At 41.8% G+C, this 26,639-nt stretch overlaps 1 protein-coding gene across 4 annotated transcripts in view; it reads left to right on the top strand.

Annotated features, from left to right (window-relative positions):
* Ctnnd2 (catenin delta 2) overlaps positions 1-26,639 on the top strand; it is a 746,809-nt gene that overhangs the window by 509,487 nt on the left and 210,683 nt on the right. For all 4 annotated transcript variants that reach the window (XM_075975796.1, XM_075975795.1, XM_075975797.1 and 1 more), the window contains one exon: positions 21,943-22,075. In XM_075975796.1, the coding sequence (XP_075831911.1) occupies positions 21,943-22,075 (133 nt within the window). The remainder of the gene's footprint in view (positions 1-21,942; positions 22,076-26,639) is intronic.

Here is a 26,639-nt window from a genome sequence, read left to right as displayed (position 1 = left end):
TGTATTTGTTCCCTTCTTTTGCTAAAAAGTGTTCCTCTGATGATGGCTGAACAAGGCACTGGTCTGTGATTACATCAGAATTTCATTAGGAGTCATTTTATTGCTATCTGTTCTTTTCTTTCATTTTTTTTTCTCTCTTTTATTATAACAGTCATATTTGGTTTTACCTTAGGTCCCTGGGCTATCTTGTCTCAGGTTGTTGGTCATCCAAGCAGTATTGGGTATGGATTTCATCTAATGGAATGGACCTTAGGTCAAATCAGACACTGATTGGTTACCCCCACAAGCTCTGTGGCTGCTGTAATTCTGAGCTAAAACCATCGGCCCTGGACAATTTTTTGGCTGCGCGTTATAATGACTGCTTCTATTTCACAAGGGGTTGAAGGTCTGTTTAATTTGCTTATCTGATCTTAATTTAACTTTTGTAAATGGTAAATGTTGAGAAAATTATTCTTTTCTTTTCGATTTTTCCAGTAGAGTGGCATACTACAGGTTTTTAAAGTATGTGTTACTATTATGTACCTTTCATTTCTAATTTTAATACTTTGGATATTCTCTCCCACCTTTTAGGTAACTTATGTAAGGGTTTGTCAGTCTTATTGGTTTCATCAAACAACCAACCTTTGTTCCACTGATTCTATATTTTTTTCAGTTTTATTTGTTTCAGCTGGAGTTTGAATATTTCTTGCTGTCTACTCCTTTTTGGGTGTGATTTCTTCTTTGTGTTCTAGAGATTTCAGATATGCAGTTACATTGCTAGTATGAGATTTCTCCAATTCCTTTATGTAGGCACTGAGTGCTGTGAACTTGCCTCTTAGAACAGCCCTCCCTGTGCCCTGTGTGTTTGGATATATTGCGTATTTATTTTCATTCTCTTCTAGAAAGTCCTTAATTTCTTTCTTAATTTCTGTCTTTCCCACTTTTCATCCATTGGTGACAGGCTTCATTTCCATGAGTTTCTAAGATTTCTGTTGCTTCCGGTGTTGATGCCCAGGTCTAATCCGTGGTGGTCTGATAGGTTTCAGGGTTAGTTCAGCTCTCTTGTATGTGTTGAGACTTGCTTATAAAACACCGTAATTTTAATCTTTAATTTTTTTCTCAAGGAAGAAGCCACATTAAAATCCTTTGGGAACAAAAATGACATACAAATACATACAAATTTATACATGATTGTAGGTATTAAAAATATTAGCCCCTAACCTGATATTGCCATATTACCTAAAGACAGATTCATCACTCCAAAAAGTGTGAGCTAATCACAATTAAAATCTTCAGAGCCCTGCTCTGGGCCCATTGTAATTAGATATATGCCAGAATTAATTTAATAGCCTTTGTATAAATTAATTCTTTTCCCATTAATTCATCAACTTCCTAGTAGCACTGAATTTTATATTCATTCTTGAGTTGTTGAAAAATGATCATCTTTGCAAACCTGACATTTTTCAGATTATTTTCCACTATTTATTTTTTAAAATATATAATATATAAAATTTAAATATTTTAATATTTCAGTTTTTCTTTTTTAATGAGTTTTCATCTGAAATCATGTGTTTTTAACTCCAGCAGAGGAAGTAATAAACTTGAAATGTGTAGTTATGTTATTTATTATCATAACTATTTGTTAGTTAACAGTACCTCATGGGCTAGCCTGTAACAAGTGTAGTTTTCTGCGCTAACCTTTCTGAGAGAATCTTTGTTGCACATTGAAGTCTTTGTCTCCCTCCGTCCTATCTTGTCATCCTCCCTGGTCCCGCATTGCTCACTCCTACCTGCACTGTGTCAAAGCAGTAAATAGGAGACATGCATGCCCCACTGCATATCTCATTCCAGGAAATAGGAGACATGCATGTACCATTGCATATCCTATTCCAGGAAAAGCTACTGTTGCTTTTCCCCACCTATTATTTTGCTGACCACATGCTGAACCCCACAGGGAATACCTCTGAAGAGCCAGAAATTTTAGGGTATGGTTTCAGTTTTTCCATTTTGATATAATTTCTAGGTAGCTTAGAGTGTATTCACCCCTTAAATTTTTAATTTTATTTTATATTTATGTGTTCTTTGCCTGTATATATGTGTGTATATGTACAGCATGTCTTCACGGAGGCCAGAGAGAGAGAAAGAAACTGTAAGATTCCCTTCAACTAGCATTACAGACAGTTGTGAGCTGCCATGTAGGTGCTGGAACTCAAACCACATCTTCTGGAAGAATAATAGTGCTCTTAATGACTGAACTATCTCTCCATCCCCACATTCTTCCCTTTGTAAATGCTAATCACCGAGTATAAAAGATGAAGTGCTTCCTTTGACTCACAGTTTTGGTGCAGGTGAGCTACATGCATTCAACACTTTCACTGAGGGGCCATTAACAACTAGGAGACAGTTTCAAGTAGCTCTTTGAAGACCTCTGATTCTTGTCTGATGGAAAAGAGATTACCATAATTGACTAACTATATGGACACCTGGCACCCCCCTTTTCAGTAGTTTTTGTCATGCCCTCAGAATACTGTATCTGATTGCAACAAATGAGAAGATGGTTAGGTTTGGGAACAACATTACAGAAGCTATTCCTATGCCCTCCTTGTGTGGAGCTGCATGATAAACTACCCCCAAACCATAGTGGCTTAAAAGAAGGATGACTCATAGCCTCTCATCGTTCCCTGGATTGGCAAGGGATGGCTTAGGTGGGAAGTCCTCATTTAGGTAGTTTCATGAGGACACAGAAAAATGGCCATGGGCTAGTCTTCAAGTTTTGTTTCTACTGCTGTGGTAAACATGACCAAAACTGAGATGAGAAGAAGGCATTTGATTAACTTCCAGGTTGCAGTCCACCATCTAGAGGAACCAAGGCAAGTACTGAAGAACATTGCTTTTGGACTTGCTTCCTCTACCTTGCTCAATCGCCTTCTCTGTATAGACTAGGCTCTTCTTCCTAGGGATGGCACTGCCCAAAGAAGATTTAGCACTCCTATACCAATTAATAATTGAGAAAAGGCTTCATGGAGCTGAAGAGATGTATGGTTCAGCAGTTAAAAGTCCTCTGGCTGGTATGATTCCCAATACCCTTATGGTAGCTTAGTCCCTCTAACTCTCATCCTTAAGGATTTGATACCTTCTTCTGGCCTCAGTAGATACTGCATACATATGGTTCAAAACATCCATATGCATAAAAAAATTTAAAAAGAAAATGCTTCAAAAAATGGCCTCAGGCAATTTTTTGATTAATGTTTCCTCTTATCAAATAATGTGAGGTTTGTATTGACAGATGAAGCTATGAGAGCTGAGAGCTTGGTGTCCAATATGGGACCATTCTCATGTAGGCAGTTGGCTGTTCAGAGTCATTAGACGAGATCTCTGCTCCTCACACAGCAGCTGGGATCTCAAGGGACCTGTCTCAAGAGATGTAGGCAGTAACTGTATGGTGTCTTAAGACGTAAGCCCTGAACCATCTTCTGTTAGTGAAGGCAGATCACACAGGCCATCCAATTTCAAAGGTGATGATTATTCTTGACTGCCAACTTGCCAGGACTTTGAATTACCAGAAGAGATGGGTTTCGGGAAATATCTATGAAGAATTTTCTAGATAAGATAAGCTGACATGGGGTGAAAAAAAAAGATAAGCTGACATGAGAAGACCTGCCCTGTATGTAGATGGCACTGTGGGTTTTGGTCTTGGACTTTGTGAAAAGGAGAAATCAAACAGAGCAGCCACACTCATCTCCCTTGCTGCTTCCTGGCTGGGTGGAATGTAAGCAACTTTCTCAAGATCCTGTCATGAGGTCTTGAATGGACCAGCAAACTGTAAGCCAAAGCAAGCCCTTCCTTGGTTATTTTTGACAGAAATGTTGTCTTGACAATGAGAAAACTAGCCAAGGAATTCAGACTATGCCTCCTGATAGGAGAAGTCTGAGGCCACATCAGGGGGGAGGTGGGAGAGGTGTCATTGTCATTGGTACCCATTCATCTTTCTACTGCATCCACCAGCAAAAGCATTTGCTTGAGATCTGAAATGGGAGATTCCTGTTTTCCCTTGGTTTTTATCTTTGTTCTTCATCAATACATGCACACACATGAAGGTGATGACAGAAAGACAGACAGACAGATACAGATAGACAGAGAGAGTCTAACAGTAATGTGTCTCAAAAAGAGAACTGGAACCATGATGTATCCAGTGTGTGTGTGTGTGTGTGTGTGTGTGTGTGTGTGTGTGTGTGTGTGTGAGAGAGAGAGAGAGAGAGAGAGAGAGAGAGAGAGAGAGAGAGAGGGAATCATGGCATTGTGGCTTAGCAAGTCTGAAACCTGTAGGGATGCTCACAGTGCACAGTGTCACAGGGCAGAAACTCTAGAAGACATAGGTTCTAAGGTTTCTTCTTCTTCTTCTTCTTCTTCTTCTTCTTCTTCTTCTTCTTCTTCTTCTTCTTCTTCTTCTTCTTCTTTTTCTTCTTCTTCCTCCTCCTCCTCCTCCTCCTTCTCCTCCTCCTCCTCCTCCTCCTCCTCCCTCCCCCCCTCCAGGTTATACCTCCATTACTAAGATCATCCTGTCAGGACCACATCCGGAAATACCTTCTGAGCCACACTGATATTCAGGCTTCTTGATGTGACTATGAGCTGACACAGAAAACAGCCTTCTATAAAAAGGACGTGCTGATTCATACGCAGGCACAGTTGTTGAAGAGCTGGAGAAAGATGCAAAGTCTTCTACATAGCTAGTGATTGTGAAAGAAATCAGGTGTTCAAAGAAAAAAAACATTGTACATATATACAACTTTTCTATTTAACTTCACTTTTTGAAATTTAATTTTTTTCTTTAATTTTTTTTAACCAGGATATAATCTCATACCATTATGACATACCTAACCAGTATATGTCTTGTGGTTCGGTTCCCCTCACATCCTCAGCCCTGAAACCTCCCAGGTCTCTTCTTCTTTCATGTCCCATGAGTCTTCCTACCCAACCCCAGTCCTTCCTCATCAACTGTTCCTACCTTGTCTTGGTTCTCTTTCTAGTTTTTTAGACTTTACCCATGCTTACATCTGTTTACGTATGTACACATGAACATGTATAGCTGGTATTCACAAGTGAGAGACAATGTATGGTTCTTGCCCTTCCTAGTTAGGGTCAACTTTCCAGCTGCGTCCACTGTCGTGATCTCATTTTCCTTCACAGCTGCCACAAAAGGCTTCTCTAATGAAGGATGAAGCTGCACTTACCTGTGAGAGGAGAAGTATTTACAGCGTAATTAGGAATGACACCTGTTTAGAAATTGGCAGTAGTACGTGTTCCTTTAGGGGCCATGACCTCACCAACCATGGGAGTTGGCTGGGTTTTTGATACCAGGCATGAATTATTTCCTATTGAGTGGAACCTGGATGTCGTTTCACTCTCAGCTGGAGCTCACTCTACCAAGCAGATGCTTGTGAGAGTAATTGCAGTGCTGATGAGTAAATATTGTAAAGAATTTGGAAGTTACCAGAAAGAAGTCACTGTGCTTCTGGAGAGAACAAAGAAAAAGTGGGGTTGGGCTAGCTAAGTGCTTTCAGACTGGCCTGCTTTGTACCCCTGATTCTAGCCACATGTCTGTGGTCTTCCTGGCCCGTGGAAGACATTGTCCCATTTGCAGAATTGCCAGACTCCCTAAAAGAAGGGTTTTTTGTTTCTCCGAAGTCTGAGTTTGTTAGAGAAAATACATCAAGGCTAAAGTGCCAGTCTGGCTTTAGACAGCTGTCTTCATTAATGTCGTGCTGAAAGGATCTGACTTTCAGACAGATCTAAATTTGATTGAGATGCCATAGCATTTGAGGAGCATTATTTTCCTGAGGAATATGACATTAGAAAATTCAATACCAACTCAGGCCCGATTGTAGATGGCCCGAGTGGGTGATAAGAAGGCAGAAACAGTGTTAAAATGCTCAGGACTCGGGTATCTTCCCCATAAATATGTATGCGTACTGCAGAGTTCCCTGGAAGGAGACAGCATAGAATAGTCATACAGACATTCACTGAACTGTATTTGTTGAGGACTTAAACGACCCATAAGCCATCAGGCTACTGTTGGGGTGACTGATAAGATCTGGAAATTTCCCTGTACCTACATCCTCCTCGAGTTCTGTTTCTGCCCCATGGCTGGTCATTTGCTTAGGTTGTTGGAACCAAAGGTAACAAGAGGCCACTATTGTGCATCTTTCCTGTGCCTTCTTCTGTACACGCAGTTCTAGTTCCAAGCTCACTGAGCTCTAGTTCACAAAACTTGCTCTGCCATTGGCCGAGATATCAAGAGATAAGTAATTAACACAGACTGGATAGTGTGGCTGGGGGTGATGAGTGTGCTGGGCCTTTCTCCTGCTACTTCAGAAATCCTACTTCGTGCTTGTGTTTCTCAACAAGGTATGGCGCCCTAGCCTCCGCACAAAGTATTGTGTAATATCTGCACACATTTTTATCTGGCACAGTAAAAGGGGACTATATGCTATAGGTTCCTATTTGATAGAAGCCAAGAAGACTACTTAGCATGTTACAAATCAGGGAGCCTATTGTTTCTATTCATGTACTATCTGGTCCAAACTTACATAGTGCTAAGTCTAATAAACCCTGTCTTACACTACGTCACTCATCACAGTTGCCAAGAGCCCTTGCTTCTGGGGACAGGCTAGTCCTCACTGGCATTATGTATTTGACGGATGTTTTGGGTCCCAAAGGCAGGATAAGAGAACGCTGAGCAGCTGGTCAGTCATCCCATGGTTCCTATCTACCATGAAGTAGCTACATCTGCCCATCAGACACTTACTCTGTCAAATGCCATATGCTGGACTTTGAAAACATAGAGGTTGAGTTCTTAGAATGTGCAGGAGTTAAAATTGGCAAGAACCCCATTCCAGGGGGATTACCTACCTCAGTGAGAAAACACCACAATCGCTACACAGTGAGCCTACGGTTTCAGTGTTGAAAGAGTTATGACGGCCTTTCCATTGCCGCAGAAGAGGCCAGGCAAGCTTCCATGTCAAGAACCAGGCAGCGTTTTCCTCAGAGGAAGCCTGACTCACAGGTGGCATTTTAATCCCATCACTCACCATGTGGATAAGAATAGTATCAATTTGTTTTTCATTGGTGAAGACCTTTTACAGGTACTGAGAAGCCTACGGTGACAGTGGATAGGCCATTGACAAATTTGGTTGCAGAATGTAGATAGTATCTCTAGAGGGTTACACAGAGTTTGGGTCTGGGCTCATGACTTTCACAGGGGGCAGACAGACAAACAATGTAGCTGAGGGAAGAAGTAGAATGAGAAGCTGTACTGAAGTAAAGCCCTGGGGTGAAAGGGCACAGGTCGGGGCTGCTGGAAGGTCACTGGGGTAATGGAGCTCTCATCTTCAGAAGCCTGCAGTGGCCAGGGTGTGCAGGATCAATGGAAGAGGACCCAGCCTGGAATAGAGAGCTCTTTAGAAAATATTCAAATCTCCAAAGCACCAAGGCCTTGGGGATATTATGGAAGATGAGTTTATAGCTCTTTGATTGTGTGTTAGAAGTTACGAACCTTTCTTTTATTTGCAGTAATTATTCAGCAGTAACTGAAGTAATGGGCCTTTGAATTGTGTGTTCCTCTGGGATGATCCTGCCCTCTCTTTGCCATGTCCGCTTATGGTGATAACAATGTCATGGGTTTTGCATTTCAAAGAGAAAAGAGAAAACAGATGTGGTTGAATTTTGTTTCATATAACAGTATCCCAAATTTTAATTCTAAGATAGTACTTTTTTATTTTTGCAAAGAAAAAAAAATAACTATAACGTTCATACCTGCTAAATGAACAGAAAATGTGCTAGGATCCCAACATGCATCTGCATCACACTTCTGCCTGCTTGAAGTTCTAGTTGGCTTCTTTGTGAAGCCATTATATGGTGTCTAAGCTCTGAGAACTGTGCCTAGAAATAGCGGTGGGGGGAGGGTGCAGCTGTCTCAGTAAGTGGATATAAGTCGCATGCACCATCCCTTTCTAGCCCAAGCTATGGGTTGCGATGACCAGGTTAATAACAGAAGAAGAATAGTTACTTGGTGATCATTCTGTGTGACTCAGGAGGCTTCAGTCAACCAAAGGTACAAAGGAAGAAACTACCTACCTACTCGGATTAGGTGAGCAGGGGCAATCATGAGTGTTTATGATGGGACAAAGGAAGTGGGAATCGATGATGATGGACTGAGCGGGAAACCCAGGAAGGCTTGTTCAGATTCTTTCTGTCCTTTCTGTTCAGTCCTCTGCACTAATAGGTATGAGACAGGACTCCTTCTGAAATGGGGTCCTAGGACTTACTACCAAACAAGGTGGGACAGAGAATTTCTTTGTCAGTAGCTTTCATACAGAAAGATGGGGCCCGATTCGATGAATGTTATTTTATTTTACAGCTAAGATATTAGTTATTTTTCTTATTGTAAGAGCACAGTAAGTTAGCTCACAGTTTAAGGACATACACACACACACACACACATACACACACACACACACACATTACATCCTGATGGTAAAGGCATAGCAGTGCGAACATTAAGTGGCTGAGCACATTGCATCCACAGTCAGGAATCACCAATGAATACCAGTGCTCCACTCATATCCTTGGGTGAGGCCACAGTGAAGAAAGGTCTTCCTGGTCTTCCCTCTTCAGATACGCCTCTCATAGGTGCTCACAGAGGTAGATCTCCTAGGTGATTGTAGATCCTATCAGGATGACAGTCAAGAGTAATCATCATTACAATTGCTTTGGTGAAAAAGGGCTTTTAGGTTCCACAACCTGCTATGGAGTAGAGTGTGGTAGTTTGAAAGAAAATGACCCCCAATGGGAGTGGCACTGTTAGGAGGTGTGACTTTGTTGGAGTGGGTGTGGTCGTGTTGGAGGAACTGTGTCACTGTGGAGGTAGGCTACACTCAGTAGGACACTCAGACCACTTCCTGTTTCCTGTAAGCTATAGGAGTTTCAGTTACTTCACCAGCACCATGTCTGCCTGTACACTGTCACGTTCCACCATGATGATAATGAACTGAAGCTCTGAACTGTAAGCCAGCCACCCCAAATAAATGTTCTCCCTTGTAAGAGTTGTTGTGGTCATTTGCAACAATAGAAACCCTAACTAAGACAGGGAGTTCTAGCTTTTGTGCTTCCTTTGAGGAAATCGAGGGGTGTTACAAGAGGCCAAGAAAAGGAGAGAGAGAAATTTGGCTTCCAAGGCCACCTCTGAGGCCCTCATTGAGGAGTACCACCCCACTGAACCCTCACAGAGAAGCCCTCACTGAAATACACAAGCACAAACAATTATCTTAAAATAAGACTTGGTATTCCCCCACCCCTTGTCTTCTTAATGCAAAAATGTCTCACTTTGATTTAACTACAAAGGAAGTATTAACTTACACAATTAACAGTAAACTTGAAATCTCAAATATTCAAAGTCTTAAACATAAATAGGTCAAGGGATATTTAGGAAAAAGTTACAGTTGAGACATGCATGATGGATGGAGGACAGAACACATCTTAAAATGTACCATTAGCTGCTTAACTGACATGCTTAGAATAGAAATTGTAGATATATGGACAGCAAGATGGCTCACTGGGTAAAGGCAATTGCTGCCGAGCCTGATGACCTGGCTTCAATCCTTTAGGGTTTATGTTTTAGGCTATCAAAGTGATTAAAACATGATGATTTAATCAACCACAAGTACTTTCTTTCATGTGCAAATAAGAGCTACAATTGACTCTCCTTACTCAGAAAAATATAGGCATTTTACCTTCCCTAGCAGATAAAAACAAACGCTCACTCTAATGATGCTAACTGAATCTGAGAGTTCTCTGAACTCTAGGGAATACACCTTTCCTCTGACCTAGTAGAACAAAAGCTCTTTTCTCCTCTGGCCTCTGAGCCTAGACTGTACCTCAGACACCTAACAAATGGAGTCCAAACACTTCTCAATGGGAAGCAGAGAACTGAGTGGCATTCAGTCGCTCTGTGTCACAGGAGCAAGATACTCTTACTTCCTTGGGATTAAATTACTTCATTGTATATGTGGAACAATGCAGCTACCTTTACCAGGTTTAATAACCTTAGCTGCCACGGGGTTGGCTTTGTGTCTGGAGCAGAGGGTATGAGTCCAGTGAAGACCAAATGGCTACCTATGAACTATGGGATCCTTTTTCAACTCTGGGCAAGTCTCTCAAGCTCCCTGGTGTTCAAGCTTTTCCTCTGTCAACAGAAACAGACAAAGCCCCCAAGTCCCAGCACTTTGGGGAAGACTAGCGAATTGATGCGTAAAGTTTATTAAACAGTACATTAAAATAAGGACTATCCATATCTTTTTCAATCCAGCTAAGGCTTCAGCTTGATATATTTCCTCCTAGACAGTCAGCATTTTCTGAATGTTTACTCTATTTCTCTAATCATCATACTAGATTTTAATAAAAAGTTCTAGGGCAAAGTAACACTACACCAGACAAATATGTGAGTATTGAGACTGTAGAAAGTTATGTGTTTTATATTGCATCATGCTTAAAGAAATGTGAGGATTAATTCTCAGCCAGCAGATTCTGATTACCCTGGGGGGAAAATCCGTTTTAGAAGACGTTAAATGTGAAAATACTAAGATTGGTAGAATAACACAAATAATGGGAAAGTATTTTACCTGGAGAACCCCCCCCCCCACTGAACTACCAAGGAGCACAGTTTTCTAGTGAACTGGGTATGCAGACAGTCCATTTTATTTGACCACCTTGGTGTTTTATTAAATGGTTGACAGGTGACTGGCAAATGCCAGAGGAATAAAGAATGTAAATTAGGAAGGAGTCTGGAAAAGTAGGCTCTCTGTGGAATTGAGGCCAGGTCATGAATGAGAAGCAAGCAAGCTGTACAGACTTTGGGAGAGAGGACCCATCTTTCCATGCCCCATCACCCAACCCTGGCCTCCCGAGAAAGCATAAAAGTCAGTACCATAAAATGTCACCATATGGGTGACCGACATATGTATTTTAATTACAGAACTAGATCTAAAATTGCAGTATTCCTGGTGTCTGTACTAAATCCAGTAATTTCTCTTTTCTGATCCTAATGGAATTTCCAAGGGGTATAAATTTATTCCTGTTCCTGACTTGTAAAATAATAAAGAATGTGTAATGAGATGGTGAGCGGCTTGGCTGTGACCACAGGCACACTAACCTCTGATTCTGGGCTTGAGGAGCTGTTGAATGACTCTGAACCCTAGTGGCTGCCCCTACGTGAGAGAGTTAGCTTACCATCTGATGGGAATGGGGGGCACATCACTTCAAGTGTAGTCCCCTGCTGTGCAGAACATGCCTAATACATATTACCTCTTTCTATGTGGAATGAAGGTATGTCAATGCTTACTAGAAAGTAGAGCAGCATCTCGCAGACAACCAATAATTAGGTAATAATCATCTCTAAGTAGAAGAGAGAATAGTATCTATTTGGCATTTATCACCCCCCCCCATGCAGTCAAATCCAAGATGAATTGCTTGTTACGTTGACCCCAGAGCAGAACTCTCTCATCACTGAATTTGTTAGCTTACTGTGGCTCTCAGCCCTTTCGTATGATATCTCCTTCTGCAATCTAAGTTCATCGCAGCCAACAAAGACTCTGGAGAAAGGGCAAGGAATGGGCAGGGCAGGAAGGAAGGTCCTTAAGATCAAATAAAAGATTGAAGATGTTAAGACCAATTTCCTATTGTGAAGAGCATGTTGTATGTAATAAAAGAAGTGTTTTCACTGATAGCTGCCACTAAAGTGGTGCTTTTGTCGTGAGCGTTGCATGACGCTTTGTGCTGTCCTGTGACCCGGGCTGTCCATCTGGACGGGTGCATCCAGGTTCTTGGCTCTGATTAGAAAAACTAGGGTAGTGCACATAAATAGCAAACAGTGATAAGGAGATGGTACAGTGCACACTGCAAAGGGGGCATTTAGCTCCTTGAGGTTGAGTGCCAGGAGCAGCAAGGTACTGTTTGGGGCTTCCTTTATGGGTCACAAGAGAAAGGATTGATTGCTAAAGTAGGTGGTTTTCTGGTTTGGTTGACAGGTTTGAATCATGGAAGCGTTTCTTCATTGCACGTCTTCTTTCCCTTGGTACATCTGACTTTAATCATATGCATGGCCAGTCATATGTAACCAAAAATGTTTTTCCTTTCCTAAAACTTCACTCCGAGGACAAAGGTTGTCTTACTGCATATGCATCCCAAAGCAGTCCAGACTGGAATGCCCCCTCCCTCTAGTTCCTAGATATTTCCCTGAAGTGACTGAAAGAAGGCAGGGAGTTACTAATGGCTTCCTGCATGATTTGGTGTGGTGTGCAGCCCTGTGTAGGTGAGGGGCCCTAGATGCTAGGTGTATTGTTAGGAAGCAGGTGTGGGCTCAGGCAGGACCCTCAGTTGCTAAGATTTTCCTACACTTGCTGCCCAGTACCCTGAGGAAAGAGGAGTGAGGAGAAGGGAGACGGGAGGGGGGGTGTTCAGAGAACACCTTAAAATGATATTCTTACCCCTTGGTTAGATAGTCATTAAGAAATGCTATGATTTATGTCCTTCATCATGAATAGCATATTTCAAAACATATTCAGAAGAAAATTCTTAGAAATGAATGAAGTCTACTTTTCCCCAGTGAACAAATATTTACATTCAACTGACTTATCTGGTGAGTCATTTAATTGAAATTCTAAAATTAGACTTTATAGACTGACTTCCATTCATATGCTAATGATCTCCCCTTCCTCCAACGATTACTTATGCTAAACTTCCTCGCCCTGATTTAAGTAACAGCTGTAATAGGGACAGTTCACTTACCCTTGTCCCCAAACTTTTCCATAGTACTAAGTTTGCTCATGGACACTCAGAAAGTGCTAGGAGACAGTGGGTTATTTTAAATATTTCAAGAAAATATAACAATGCCAAGTATGCAGGAAAGCTCATATGAGCTTAGTACAGTTTTAAATGTTGACTACGACTCATTTTTGCTTTCTTTATCTCTAATCAAGTTTTTCATCACTTTGCAGCATGGATTTTTAGAGGTTTCTATGATTTTAAAATAAATCAGTTGCTATCAGTAGAGGACAGGAAACGGAGACAATCCGACCTCTGCAAGGTCTGAGTTGTTTGGTGCCAGAGACCTTTAGCTTCATGGAACATTAGATCAACCCTGACTAAATGAAGGAAGCAGACACATCACCAGGGCTTCATGAAACACAGAGCCACCCAACTCTCCAAACAGCACTGATTTGATGCCACCAGGTCGAAAGCACGTGAAGTTTGCTGCCCTCTTTGGTCAGTCACTTCTTACTAAAGAAATGCAGGGTGCACAGCCATTAGCTCAAGCCAATGTCCCTAAAGGGCCACTGCTCTTACCCTTAGCGATTTCAGGTTAGTGCTTATACAGTGAGCTGAAAACTAGGCCATTCTTATGGACAAAAGCTTTTGGTCTTAATTAGTGAGAAAAATAACAAACATATAACATATGAATTTATGACTTGGATGGATAACCCTCTATTTATCTGCCATTTTCCCTTTCCCTGCGGTGAAGCCTCTTTCTGTCATCCCCTGCTCGTCTTACATTGTGACTGCTACGACAATACCAAGAGTGGTCCCTAAACTCACTGTGAACGTTTAATTAATTTTCAAATTAATCAGGGCAATTCTGGTAAGAGTTAGGTACATGCTGGTCCAATAAAAACCAGACCTAGGGACTTTTTAATAAGGAGAAGCATAAGGTGAGTAGATACTATGTTTAAAATGAACATTGTTTATTATTGTCATTGTAGTTTGCATATACATTTCATTGCCCAGCCGTGGAATCCTCTAGGGTAATACTCTACAGTTCCACACTGCCACATGCCACACACCTCTTGGACTCTACCACCGACTGACACTCATTGTCACTTATCTGATTCAGACTGAGGGGTAAAAGTGCATTCTGTGTATAGCAAATACTGATACTTTTATAATTCGAAAAATACAGACATTGGGTATGGATGTAACTTAGAAGGTTTAGAAGAAAAGGCACTAGGATTGGATCAAATAAAATGCTGTGAGATTCCTCTATATTTCATGCCAGGGATGAGAAGTAATCATGCATGCACCCTGACCTGGGCACCACCATGCTCTGCTCATAGGCGGAATCAATAGCCCGAAGAATCCATGCCTTCCTTAGGCTCCCTTATCCCAGCTTAGATGGATGCATTTTGGCTGGGTTTTTTTTTGTCCGAAGCAGCAGTGGCTACAGACCGAATTAAGCTGGTGCCTTTCTGCTACTTTGCCATCCTAGCAGCTAACCACCACTGAGTTTGTATCTCAGACTAAAATAATGTAATCTATGAATCACACTTCAGGAGTTACACGGAAGTGTCAGACTCGCTGTCTGCAACATTTCATGATATAACAATATCCAGGAGAAAGGAGCTTTGTACAAGCAGCGCGTCTTCCCTGAGACAATGCAACTCATCCATTTCAGGCCCTTCTTTCATAAAAGTTGTAATTTTGCTATGATGTGCAAAGGGCTTGGGACATGACTGTAGGCCCCAGAACAATACTTGAGTAGAGGCAGACAGCTTTAGAGTAGGAAGTTTCTAGGCAGCATTTTCCACTTTCTTCCTATAGTGTCAAGATCTTTTCTCTGGATAAACATTGCCTAGACTGTAGGGTGGAAATAGGTCCCTGGCAGCCCAGGACTAACTTCCACCATGGGTGGGTCATAGTGCTGCTATGTTGAGCATGAACACTCTTACAGCTCACCAACCCCAGGCAAGGTGGCTGTCGCCTGAAAGCCTCCCTGTGCTGCATGAATGACGGGTGTTTTAGTGCCAGTCACAGGGTAAGTGTTGTCCTGTGTGTGGTTCTTTAAGGCCCCCATGCACAGTTGCATGTATGCAGATAGTTCAAAACAAAACCACTCTACCGGGGCACCAGTACAGCCAAGTCCTGAAAAGCTGTTTCTGCACCAGCATAAGGCCATGCCCCCGCCATCTCTGTGGAGTGGATTCTTCATGTTAGGAGCACTAATGCCCAACTTTGTTCAACCACAGTTGTGATCTGGTAATCTTGGTTAGATACACTGATGTAGCACTAATGTGTTAAGAAACACATTAGTTTATTAAATACTACATATATGATCTGTATTCACCAGAAAACTAACTCACAGATCATAAAGGGATGTACTAGCCTCTTCCTTGGATTGTATTCGTAGAGTATTGTGTAATTCTGCCTCCTCTGTTGCTGACAATAATCCAAAGCAAGGGTTAGAGGCTGAGGGTGCATGACCAGATTTCACAGCAGATCTGGCTAGAGTCTACTGAGATATTCTTTAAGGGCGCTCTCTCTCCTGGATGTTGTCTTAAGTAGAGATAGCACACGTTAGGGAACTGGCGGGTAACAATAAAAGTGAATGTGTATGTGGGAAGCATGTTACAAATATTTTTAAGAGTAAACACAATATTAGGTAAGGTTATATAGTGTAGTGACTTAGGTCAAACACAGGCAGACAACCTGAAAACCTCCATGTTTGTGTTCGTGACTTACACTGTAAAGACTCCATGACAGGTGCCATAGAACAAACACCTCTCTATGCCCAGGAACATACAGACCACGGTGGAGCACCAGGAGATGGTCTCATAATTAAGATGTGTGTACATGTGTCATTGTGTCTTCTAAGAGAAACTCCACGCTTCAAAAGTCAGGTTCATCAAATGCACCTGAGTGCGGGCAGATTAGGTATAGTTACTTGATTCATTTTTTACATTATTTTTTTTTTCCAAAGCAGGGAGTTTATTTTACAACTTAGGAAATTCTGGCATCAGCACAGAAGGACAGACATGTATCTGTTGATGGATATCTGTAAATGGAGACTGCTCATTCGTTTCCCAAATTCTCAGACACAAATCACCACACAGAAACTGTATTAATTTTGTAAAACCAGCATTATTTTGTTTTTTTAAGTTTATAATATAATTATATTATCCCCTCTTCCCTTCCCTTCCCTGCCTCCCAAACCCTCCCACATATCCCTCTTTATTCTCTTTCAAATGTATGGCCTTTTTTCATTAATTATTATATATGCATAGATTTGTGTACATATATATTCTTAAATATATAAATACAATCTGCTCATTCTAAATAATGCTACTAGTATGTATGTTTTCCGTGATGACCACTTGGTATTGGCTAACCATCTGATGTGCTAGCAATCCCTGGGGAAGATTATTTCTCCCTCTTTCAGTATTTCTTGTTTATTTATTTATTTATTTATTTATTATTTATTTATTTATTTATTTAAGATTTCTGCCTCCTCCCCGCCACTGCCTCCCATTTCCCTCCCCCTCCCCCGATCAAGTCCCCCTCCCTCGTCATCCCGAAGAGCAATCAGGGTTCCCTGCCCTGTGTGATGTCCAAGGACCACCCACCTCCATCCAGGTCTAGTAAGGTGAGCATCCAAACTGCCTAGGCTCCCACAAAGCCAGTATGTGCAGTAGGATCAAAAACCCATTGCCATTGTTCTTGAGTTCTCAATAGTCCTCGTTGTCCGCTATGTTCAGCAAGTCTGGTTTTATCCCAGGCTTTTTCAGACCCAGGCCAGCTGGCCTTGGTGAGTTCCCAATAGAACATCCCCATTGTCTCAGTGTGTGGGTGCATCCCTCCTGGTCCTGAGTTCCTTGCTCGTGCTCTCTCTCCTTCTGCTCCTGATTTGGACCTTGAGATTTATGTCCGGTGCTCCAATGTGGGTCTCTGTCTCAGTCTCCTTTCATCGCCTGATGAAGGTTAATATTCAGGAGGATGCCTATATTTTTTTCTTTGGGTTCACCTTCTTATTTAGCTTCTCTAGGATCACGAATTATAGGCTCAATGTCCTTTATTTATGGCTAGAAACCAAATATGAGTGAGTACCTCCCATGTTCCTCTTTTTGGGTCTGGCTTACCTCACTCAGGATAGTGTTTTCTATTTCCGTCCATTTGCATGCAAAATTCAAGAAGTCGTTGTTTTTTACTGCTCAGTAGTTCACCAACCCCGCAACTGACAAAGGTCTGATCTCCAAAATATATAAAGAACTCATAAACTAGACCGTAAAAGGCTAATCAACCCAATTATAAAATGGGGCACTGAGCTGAACAGAGAATTCTCAACAGAAGAAGTTCAAATGGCCAAAAGACACTTAAGATCATGCTCAACTTCCTTAGCGATCAGGGAAATGCAAATCAAGACAACTTTAAGATACCATCTTACACCTGTTGGAATGGCTAAAATCAAAAACACCAATGATAGCCTTTGCTGGAGAGGTTGTGCAGAAAGGGGTACACTCATCCATTGCTGGTGGGAATGCAAACTTGTGCAACCACTTTGGAAAGCAGTGTGGCGGTTTCTCAGGAAATTCGGGATCAACCTACCCCTGGACCCAGCAATACCACTCTTGGGAATATACCCAAGAGATGCCCTATCATACAACAAAAGTATATGCTCAACTATGTTCATAGCAGCAATGTTTGTAATAGCCAGAACCTGGAAACAACCTAGATGCCCTTCAATGGAAGAATGGATGAAGAAAGTGTGGAATATATACATATTAGAGTACTACTCAGCGGTAGAAAACAAGGACTTCAGTATTCCTTAGTTGCCTGTAGGTTTTTGTGGAGGGCTGAGACCTGACGGGCTTCCTCTGTCCACTTTAGCATTTCTGTTGTCCTCCTTGTTCAAGCGGATGGCTAGGTAGTCAAGATTTATTCATAGTATTTCTAGTCTACTATGTAATATCATTTCAAAATATATGTATGTGCATTATATAAATATATATAAACATGATATATAGTCAAGTATTATATGGATGTGTGTATAACACATAAATAAACACACACACATATATATGTGAATATGCATACATACATGAATATTACATAAAATATCCACACAACGCATTCTAAAGGTGACCATTCTTTTCTTCATTGAACCTTTTTAGTTGAATACATTCAGTAGCATTAATGGATACATAGCTAGTATTTTAAGTGTCATTGACATCATGGAGGTATTATAATAAATGGATATCTTTCACAGCTTCGTGATCTTTTGGAATATCTAGGTCTTTACTAGAAGCAGAAATCTGTTGATTTTAAACTACATGTAGTTGAAGTAAATAATAGCATTATTAAGTGATTTCATTTTGCTGTTTCCCTCATGAGCTAGGCACATCTCTGTGGAGCAGGTGGCCGCCCAGGCATGAGGCTGAGCCGAGGAGTCATGGCAGAGAGAATGCATGCTTGTGATACGGCTGAGAGAATCTGTTTTACTAAAACTGTGCAGTCTGCAGAAAGCCACGTCTTTCTGCCAAATTAAAACAATTCACTTCCTTTCTAGATGATCCTATTTCTAGTACTATTTATATTAAAGATTTTTTTAAAAAAAATATAATTAACAGGTTTTTGTTTGGGATTGCATAGTACTCAGGAATAAAGAGGACAACATTAATTCTTTTATGTGAGTATCATCAGATAACTTCACTTTGGTGAGTGAAAATGGAAATATCTCCTTTTTATTATTAATGAAAACCTTCTGCCTACTTTCTAATTTCATCACCTCTGAAACACTCCCGAGTTCTTCAAGATAAAGTGAAATAAAGAAAAAAACAGCCTACCTCATGCTTTGGATCTAAAAATTCAAATTAGATCAGGTTTTAAAACTTTTAGAGTTCAAAAGTTTATAATGCTCATAGGCCTAAAAGATGGTCTAGTTGGTAAAGTGTCTTCCCTACAAGTATGTGGGGCTGAATTTGGATTCCAAGTACTCCAAGAGAGAGAGAGAGAGAGAGAGAGAGAGAGAGAGAGAGAGAGAGAGAGAGAGAGAGATCACCTCAAGAAGCTCCAGTAATCTCAGAGCTCTAGGGTGAGATGGGCAGTGAGGTGATTGGCCAAGCAGCCTACCCAAAGCATTGTTCAGTGAGAAACTGTGTCAAAAGAAATAGAGGACAGTTTAGGAGGTCCCTAATATCTACTTCTTGTTTCTACACACTTGCACACATGTGTGCGTGCACACTTACATATACACACATACATGCCTGAGTGTGTGCACGCACATGCACACATACACATAAATACACACACAGTTGAGGTTTCTTAGTCCACACAGGCACCAATGAAGTTGGTCATGCTGCAATAGAAGGGAGAGTGTTCACTCTGACAAGAACCTCTGCTAAAGGTGAAATTTGAATTGTGAGAACCCTGGGTGTCCTCGGGTCCTCTTCCTTGGGGAACGTGATGAAGTGTTGTGACAGCCCACCAACTCTTTGATTTCGGTGGCAGTATGGCAGAGTAAGAAATTTCAAAACGGCTAGCTCTTTAGCTCTGTGCTGAGCCTTGTCATCTTAGCAATACAGACAGCCCATACATGGGGGAGGGTGTATGGCAATGTTGTTGGTCTATGTGACAAGCTTTAGTGGAAGAAAGGTTACATTTGCATATTCTCCAGTCCATTACCATCGCCAGGGTAAAGCCCAGTAACAAATGAGAGTTGCGCGTTCACCTTCTAGGAATTATAGATGGTTCTTATTTCTCATTCTTCTCTCCTTCGTCTAGTTATATGGAATTCCTGACATTTCTAGAGGGCCCACACTGGGTGCCAGCTGTAACTATTATTGCTAACCATCCCACCAGTACACGAAGGTAGGAATCATTATCTCACTCAGACACATGGGCTTAGCGAGCATCCACTCAGCCAGTGCTCTCCACCGTATTGGTGCACAGAGCCAGCAGTATATAGAAGGTCATGGGGGTTCTCCAAGCCTCTCTTCTGAGACACTGGGATCTTTGGAGGGTCGGAACCAAAGGAGGGCGTCAAATTCACCCTGAAATGTCTGGGAGAGCATTGAGGTGGGAAGTGAGTACAGAGGCTGTGGATGGGGAGTGAGGGGCTGCAGCCACCTTCCCTTTCCCCTGTCCACGAACAGTTTGGAATGTTCTTCTGCCACATCTGAGTGTGTGTGTGTGTGTGTGTGTGTGTGTGTGTGTGTGTGTGACCATGTACACACACAAGGTCAATACTTCCTTACTGGAGGTATTGCTTGAAAGATATTCTTGATGTATACCCTATAAGCCATTGGCTAATAAAGCAATTACCATCTGGCTTATAAAATAAGGTAGAATGCATTCTTTACTAATTGCCTTCTGAAAGTGTACGTTTACCTACATTCATCTTAGAGATGCTGTGACTCTGCGTGCAAGTTTAATTTATAGGTACTCTGTAGATTTGAGGTTCATTTGCATAAAAAATATAATTCTACTGGAAAACTATTATGAGGACAGTGAGATTTTTTTAATTACAGAGGTGATCTAGAATCATGCAACAAAGGGAAACTAAATTAAGAGGAAAACTGGCTTTTCATTTCTTGACCCGTAATTTTCTTCTATGATCTCATAGGCGAGGAGGGTTCCGTGCCAGCATCGCGTAACTATTTTCAGCAAATATGTGCTCTATATCTTTTGGGAAATTTTTCAGCATGTGTATTGAAGACTTCCTCCACATGAAATCAAGTGGTTTATCTTCCCCAATAAAAACTAACCATCTTCAGAAGCCTTCTTATCCATTTGTCTTCAGCACCAACGTGCTTCAGGCTTTGCTCGACAGTTCTCCCAGTCATAATAAAGGAGAGATAAAGAGGACAGGTTAGAATCTGCCAGGAAACTTTTAACCCCGGTCTCTACCTTCTCTGTCTCATTTTTCACAGCTCCTCTGCTCAGGCAACAGCTTTGACCTGCAGCAGTAGGACGGATGCTTCTGAGTCACTGCTCAAGGAGAAGGAGGGGCTGCAAAGGTACCCTATTTCTCCTCCAGCCCATCTTTCAGATTAATAGTCCCCATTGCAACTTCTGAGGTCAGGTTTTTATCTCTGGTCTCAGAGGTTGCTTTTTATTTCTCTGTTTAAAAAAAAATCAGCTCTCTGATTTCTAAGAATAGAACCCACAGAGTTCACCCTATTGGTCATGCGGTTTGCCTGAGGACCCACAGAGTTCACCCTATTGGCCATGCGGTCTGCCTGAGGACTCACAGAGTTCACCCTATTGGCCATGCGGTCTGCCTAAGGGCCTACAGAGTTCACCCTATTGGTCATGCGGTCTGCCTGAGGACCCACAGAGTTCACCCTATTGGTCATGCGGTCTATCTGAGGACTCACAGAGTTCACCCCCCGGCCATGTGGTCTACCTGAGAAATCTGAGAAACTTCATAGAATAATATTCTTAGGAACAACACAAAAATGAGTTTTAGTATAGAAGTAAATATTTTGGAGCCTATATCCTTAAAGTAAATAAAGAATCAGCTTCTTTACTGATTTTTTTCCTTCTTCTTAAGAAGAGGACACAGAAAGGAAGACAGGACACAAAATTTGCTAGCATGCATTGAAAAGCTCTTCAAATAAATTTGTGCTACTCTACTTCTAACCTCGAATAATCATGAAAGGGTCTACTCTCTTCTCTCTCTCTGTTTCGTTTTGTCTCTTAAAAGGCATTGAAAATAATAATAGTAAAATAGCAGTATCAGTATGCTCACTTGGTCTTGTGGCATATTAGATTGTACCCATTGTTCTTCTCATCTGAGGATGAAATTATTTATTAAAACAATGTGTCCTTTATCCATGTAAGCCCAACTAAAAATGGGGGAGGGTGGTATAAGTTATCTCTTCTTCATCTTCTGTAACTATTTAGTTGAGATATTCAGTCACATGTATGTAATCTTCATGGAGTATGAATGTATACAGATGTGGATGAGGAAAAGCTGGTACCCCAGGTCTTTTCAGAAGTCCTCTCTGCACTGGACCAGTCTGTGCATGAGGAAGACAGTCCAGACATTGTTGCCTTGGCTGCTAAGCACATTGAATGGGTGTTGGGAGAGCATTGTGTGTTCCGGGCTTTGTTCCTCATACTCTCCTTCTTCCTTTCATACAGGGAGTTTGGATGGAGAGACCCGGAGCTGCCTGAAGTGATACAGATGTTGCAGCATCAGTTCCCTTCCGTTCAGTCCAATGCCGCAGCTTACTTGCAACACCTCTGTTTCGGAGACAATAAAATTAAAGCAGAGGTGAGTGCTCCTCACATCATCAGGTGAACAGTGTTTGGTTCATAAGTACTTAGGGATATTCAGAGTCGTGTCAGACAGAGATGCAGAAAAACGAAAATTACCCCGTTGACTTGTAGATTCATCCTTGAGACTAAGACGTAGCATTTGTCATCATTCGCACATGTACGTGTGCATCCACCTTTTATGTTTGGACCCTGCGGATGAGAAGGCCAGGCCTGCCTGCCTGTCCGAGGGAAGCTGAGTCTTCAGTGCCCCGTGCTGCTATGATTTGCCTTTTTTCCCTAATTTTGTCTTTGTGAATAATCTGTCTGTCAAGACTAAAAAGTGCAAGACATCAATTGTAATCTCCTCAAATCGTTGTCAGGATTCATGATGGGCTGTCTGTCTTTGAGAACTTGTTAGTAGCATGAGCACTGTAGGTTTTGCCATGGAACCCAATGCTCTGAGCCATTTACAGAAGCAACAGTGGGTATAATGTGGATATATGTGATCCATTAAAGAGCCTGTTGTCTGTGTCCATCACATAAATGGTTGTTAAAACACTCCATGCTTCTGGAATACCCTGAGGTATGTACTACATTGTAGTGTGTTTTATTTCTAGAAAATTACCATAGTCACTGTAGCTAACCCAAATTCTTTTTTCAGATAAAGGACAAGCATTTGCATGCAAGGAGCTGAGTAATCAAGTTTTTAAAAAGATTTTTATAAACTGTAATGAGTCATCTCCATAGCATGTAAGCAACTTTGAGCATGCGTCCAAATTGGTTTAATAGGGGAAGGAAAAGACATGAGAATGGCATTGCTCTTCATCCTGGATCTTAGCTTGCTTACATCTGGATGCATGATTTTCCTTTAAGAAGTTGGTTCATGCCCATCATCAGAAAACCCACATTTCTTTGTAGTTCTCAGAAAGCCGTGATTTGGTGTCTGGAGACATTTTGAACTGTCGTGACTGGAGGGGATGTGGGAGTGGAACTGAGACCCCGTGGACAGAGACCAGCAATGCCACAGAGCATCCTGTAGGATTATCTGACCTTAAATGCTAACTAAGCAACGGTAAATGTTAAATGTGAAAATGGACCTACTGTTAAGATGACCTAAGTCACATTAAAATTATACAGACACCATCTTAGGATCCCTGCTTTGACACTCCAGGCCCAGTCATCATGTACAGTGAAGGGCAGATTGGGATACAAAATACTGAAAATTTTCTAAGAGGAGACCTTTTGAGTTTCTCCCAAGGTCATGAAAGCTTCTTCTTTTGTCATTGGCAAAATGTTGATGCAGGAGCACTTGGCATGCCAGTCCCTTGTGGACTGGGTTTCTGTGAGTCACACCCCAAGAACGCCCAGTAAGGCATGTAGTTCACATGACGAGACTCTCGAGGATGAATAGAAGAGCTCTCACATAGTCCAGATGTGGCTTCCGAGAGTTTGGAAAGGATCCGGGTTCAGCCCTGTGAATGGTTGGGCAGTAGGCTCTTACCCACAGACTGGGCCTCCTCTGGTTTGAATCTCCTGATGTCAAAGGGGGAAATGTGAGCTTTCTATCATGTTGTTTGGATGAGGGACAGAAGAGGAAAAGGAAAGTGACAGCTTTTAAGCTTTCAGAAGTCAAACATGAGAAAAGGAAGTCATCCAGTCAGGCTGCACAGCCTCCATGGCCCAAGGCAGTCAGAACTCACTTCTTTAACTAGCTGTGCACACACACTCTGTGGACTGGCCTTGAGGCCTCTTGGCTGCCACGCAGCCCAGCAGCAGATCTCAGACTTACTTGTAGCTATATCAGAGTTACCCTCTGTGCCCTGTGGGGGACAGGGGCTGTGCAGTGAAGGGGAGCCAACGTATCCATCAAATCTGATTGATGGTGCTTCCCATGCCAGCAGCCAAGCCTGTCGTCTGGAATGGAAGCTATTGTCCTCTGGAACCTTTCTGCTTATCTTTAAAATAGTGAAAGAATGGGGAGCAGGGAAACGATGGAATTAAGTTTTAATGTAAATAAATTTTAAAAGAAAGAAAAATACAATAGCAGAAACATGTATGGAAAACCTAGTGGTGCTGAAACTGTATTGGTGATGTCTCTGTGGGAGTGAAGGACTTAATTTATGTAGACAGATTAGTAAGTGGACATACTTTATCCACAATTATTAAGTTACATTTGTAACTTACGGATGTATGTACACGTCTGAATGTGAGAACTTGTGTTATGTGTCAATGGGCACATGTGTATGTTATATGCCAGTGTGAGTTTGTCTGTGTGTACATGTGTGTATGCTCATGTACATGTAAATATGCATGTTCTTTGTGAATGTCTGTATATGTCAGTGTGAGTGTAAGTATGTGGAAGTGTGAGTGTGTGTGTGTGTGTGTGTGTGTGTGCGCGCACACACATTTGCACATATAATTCTTTCTTTTGCTGTGAGTATCATTGGGCTACCTGTATCACCTCCCATTGTTTGGAATCCCTCTAACAGCCAGCACATGAAGGGAAGTTAATGTTATCAATGGGATTCCTCCTCCCCACTGGTGCCCCCATCCTCAGCTCTGATTCCCCATGATGACTGGGGTGACAAGGAAGACTAGGGTCTTGTAGGAGTGAGACCATGATGACACTGAGATGAGAATATGACGTGGAACATGTCTCCCCACTTCCTGTGATCATACGGGGAGTTAGGCATCTGTATATGAACATGTGCACACACAAACATGTAAAGTCTGATAAAATTCTGCGTGGATGTGTTTTGTCCTCTCATCCTTACTTAGAGTCCAGACTGTTAGTAATTACTCCCGCTTTGTGATGGATGGCTGCCTGTCATGTTTTCATATACAGGTATTGATTTTTGTAATTACCTGTTGTCCAAATACTAATCTGGCAGGCACTAGCCTTTCCAAATTTACTCAGTCCTCTAGCCTTTCTATTGCATTTTATTGAATTGATTTAGCCTTTCAGTCTACATTTCATTATTGGTATTGACTCTGCTCACACAATGGATAGGCCATTGAGCAGAAGGCAGAATTAAATCTCCTCTACACGGAGGGCCATAAATCATAGCTCCCTCATTCCTTATCATGGTGCTTTGTACAGTTTTCTTGTAATGAAGGGGGAAAAATCAGTTTTGTTCAAAATGATGCCAGAACTTATGGGTACAAAGTCTTGGACTCACTTCCTAAACATCAACAAATGAAAGCCAGCCCTTTGCCGTTTTTCTCCAGAGCTAATAGGCTAATAGAGTTGAATGTGAGCATCCATGCAGCTCCCTGCAGTGCAGCCAAGCTGAGGAGTTAGATCAGCCTGACAGTGTCCAGCGACTAAAGTGAACTTTGTGTCCACCGGGTGACCCAGTCCAGGGTAGCACATTTCAGTGTGTATGCTTTGGAGATCAGCAAGCACCCGAAGGTGGGGTGAGATGCGAGGGTCACACGCAGCTCCTTCAGAGTCTAAGGCACGCTCACAAGGAAGGCAGCTCAAGAAACATTAGAAGAGAGCAGAGGACGCAGAGAGGGTGGGAAGAGGGTCGGAATTCTGACTGGCAATGTCGTGTGTGAGGCTTGTCAAACACATACTCCATGCTTCCTTTCCGTGTGTGCCATAACCCCCACATGTGGGAAAATTTGACAGATAGCCTGAATCTACCAGAAATGAAGACTTAATTTAGAGTCTTGACCTGATTGCTCCTTATAAGAAAAATTAGCATGACTATAAGAATCTATTACTAACCTTATTTCCTTTAAAGATAAGGAAAATTGCACTAGAAACGCAATCCAGGTTATAGTTGCCTACCCCCAAACAGCCCTTCCCAATGCTGTCATTCCCATTCCTAAAGCATGGTGTCGTTGTCCCAGAAAGGTAGTTCTAGTGGAGAGAGAGAAAGATGCCTCAACGTCTGGGTTTATATTAAAAGAGAGATTTAAATGTTACTGATATGTAGGTTAAGGAATCCACACCCACCAGGCAAGCATATGTAACTAGCACATTGTCATACAGGGATCATACCCATGGGAGGGCAGAGTACAACTCCAGAGTGCTTGGAATAAGTACTTAAAGTCCAGTCGGGAAGTTGCCTGCACTATGTGGTGATGGGTAGCCCAAGTTAAAAAAGGAAAAAAAATAAAACGAAAATCAGAGGTTGCCAGAATAATACTACCTACAGTACACCCACTCAAAGCTGCTGGAGGAGGTCTGAGAGTTAGTCCGCAGCTCTGGGTTTATTTATATCTACCTATGGAACTTCTTTTTCATTCTTTTCAGGCAAGGGCTCACCATGTAGCCCAGGCTAGCCTTGATTTTCATCCTCAGCCTTCTGAGTGCTGAGATTGTAAAAGATTATCGATGTCTGTCAGCACTCCCAGGTGTGTGTCTTTGTGTGTGTGAGTGTGTACACATGATATCCAGTTTGTATCATTTATAATAATTTTTTTTCAAATATGGAAGTGTCTTCATTTAACTGGAACCCAGAAATGGATCTTTATATATAAATGTCCCTTCCTCCATAATTTTGTTTTACTCAGGCGGATTTAAAACATTTCAAATGTTAAAGAGATTGGGACTCATTCCTGTCTACTGC

This window comes from Microtus pennsylvanicus, chromosome 6 (genome assembly GCF_037038515.1).
Source record: "Microtus pennsylvanicus isolate mMicPen1 chromosome 6, mMicPen1.hap1, whole genome shotgun sequence".
NCBI classification, from domain to species: Eukaryota; Metazoa; Chordata; class Mammalia; order Rodentia; family Cricetidae; genus Microtus; species Microtus pennsylvanicus.
Note: the sequence above shows the minus strand (reverse complement) of the source record. Positions and strands in the feature narration are given on the sequence as shown.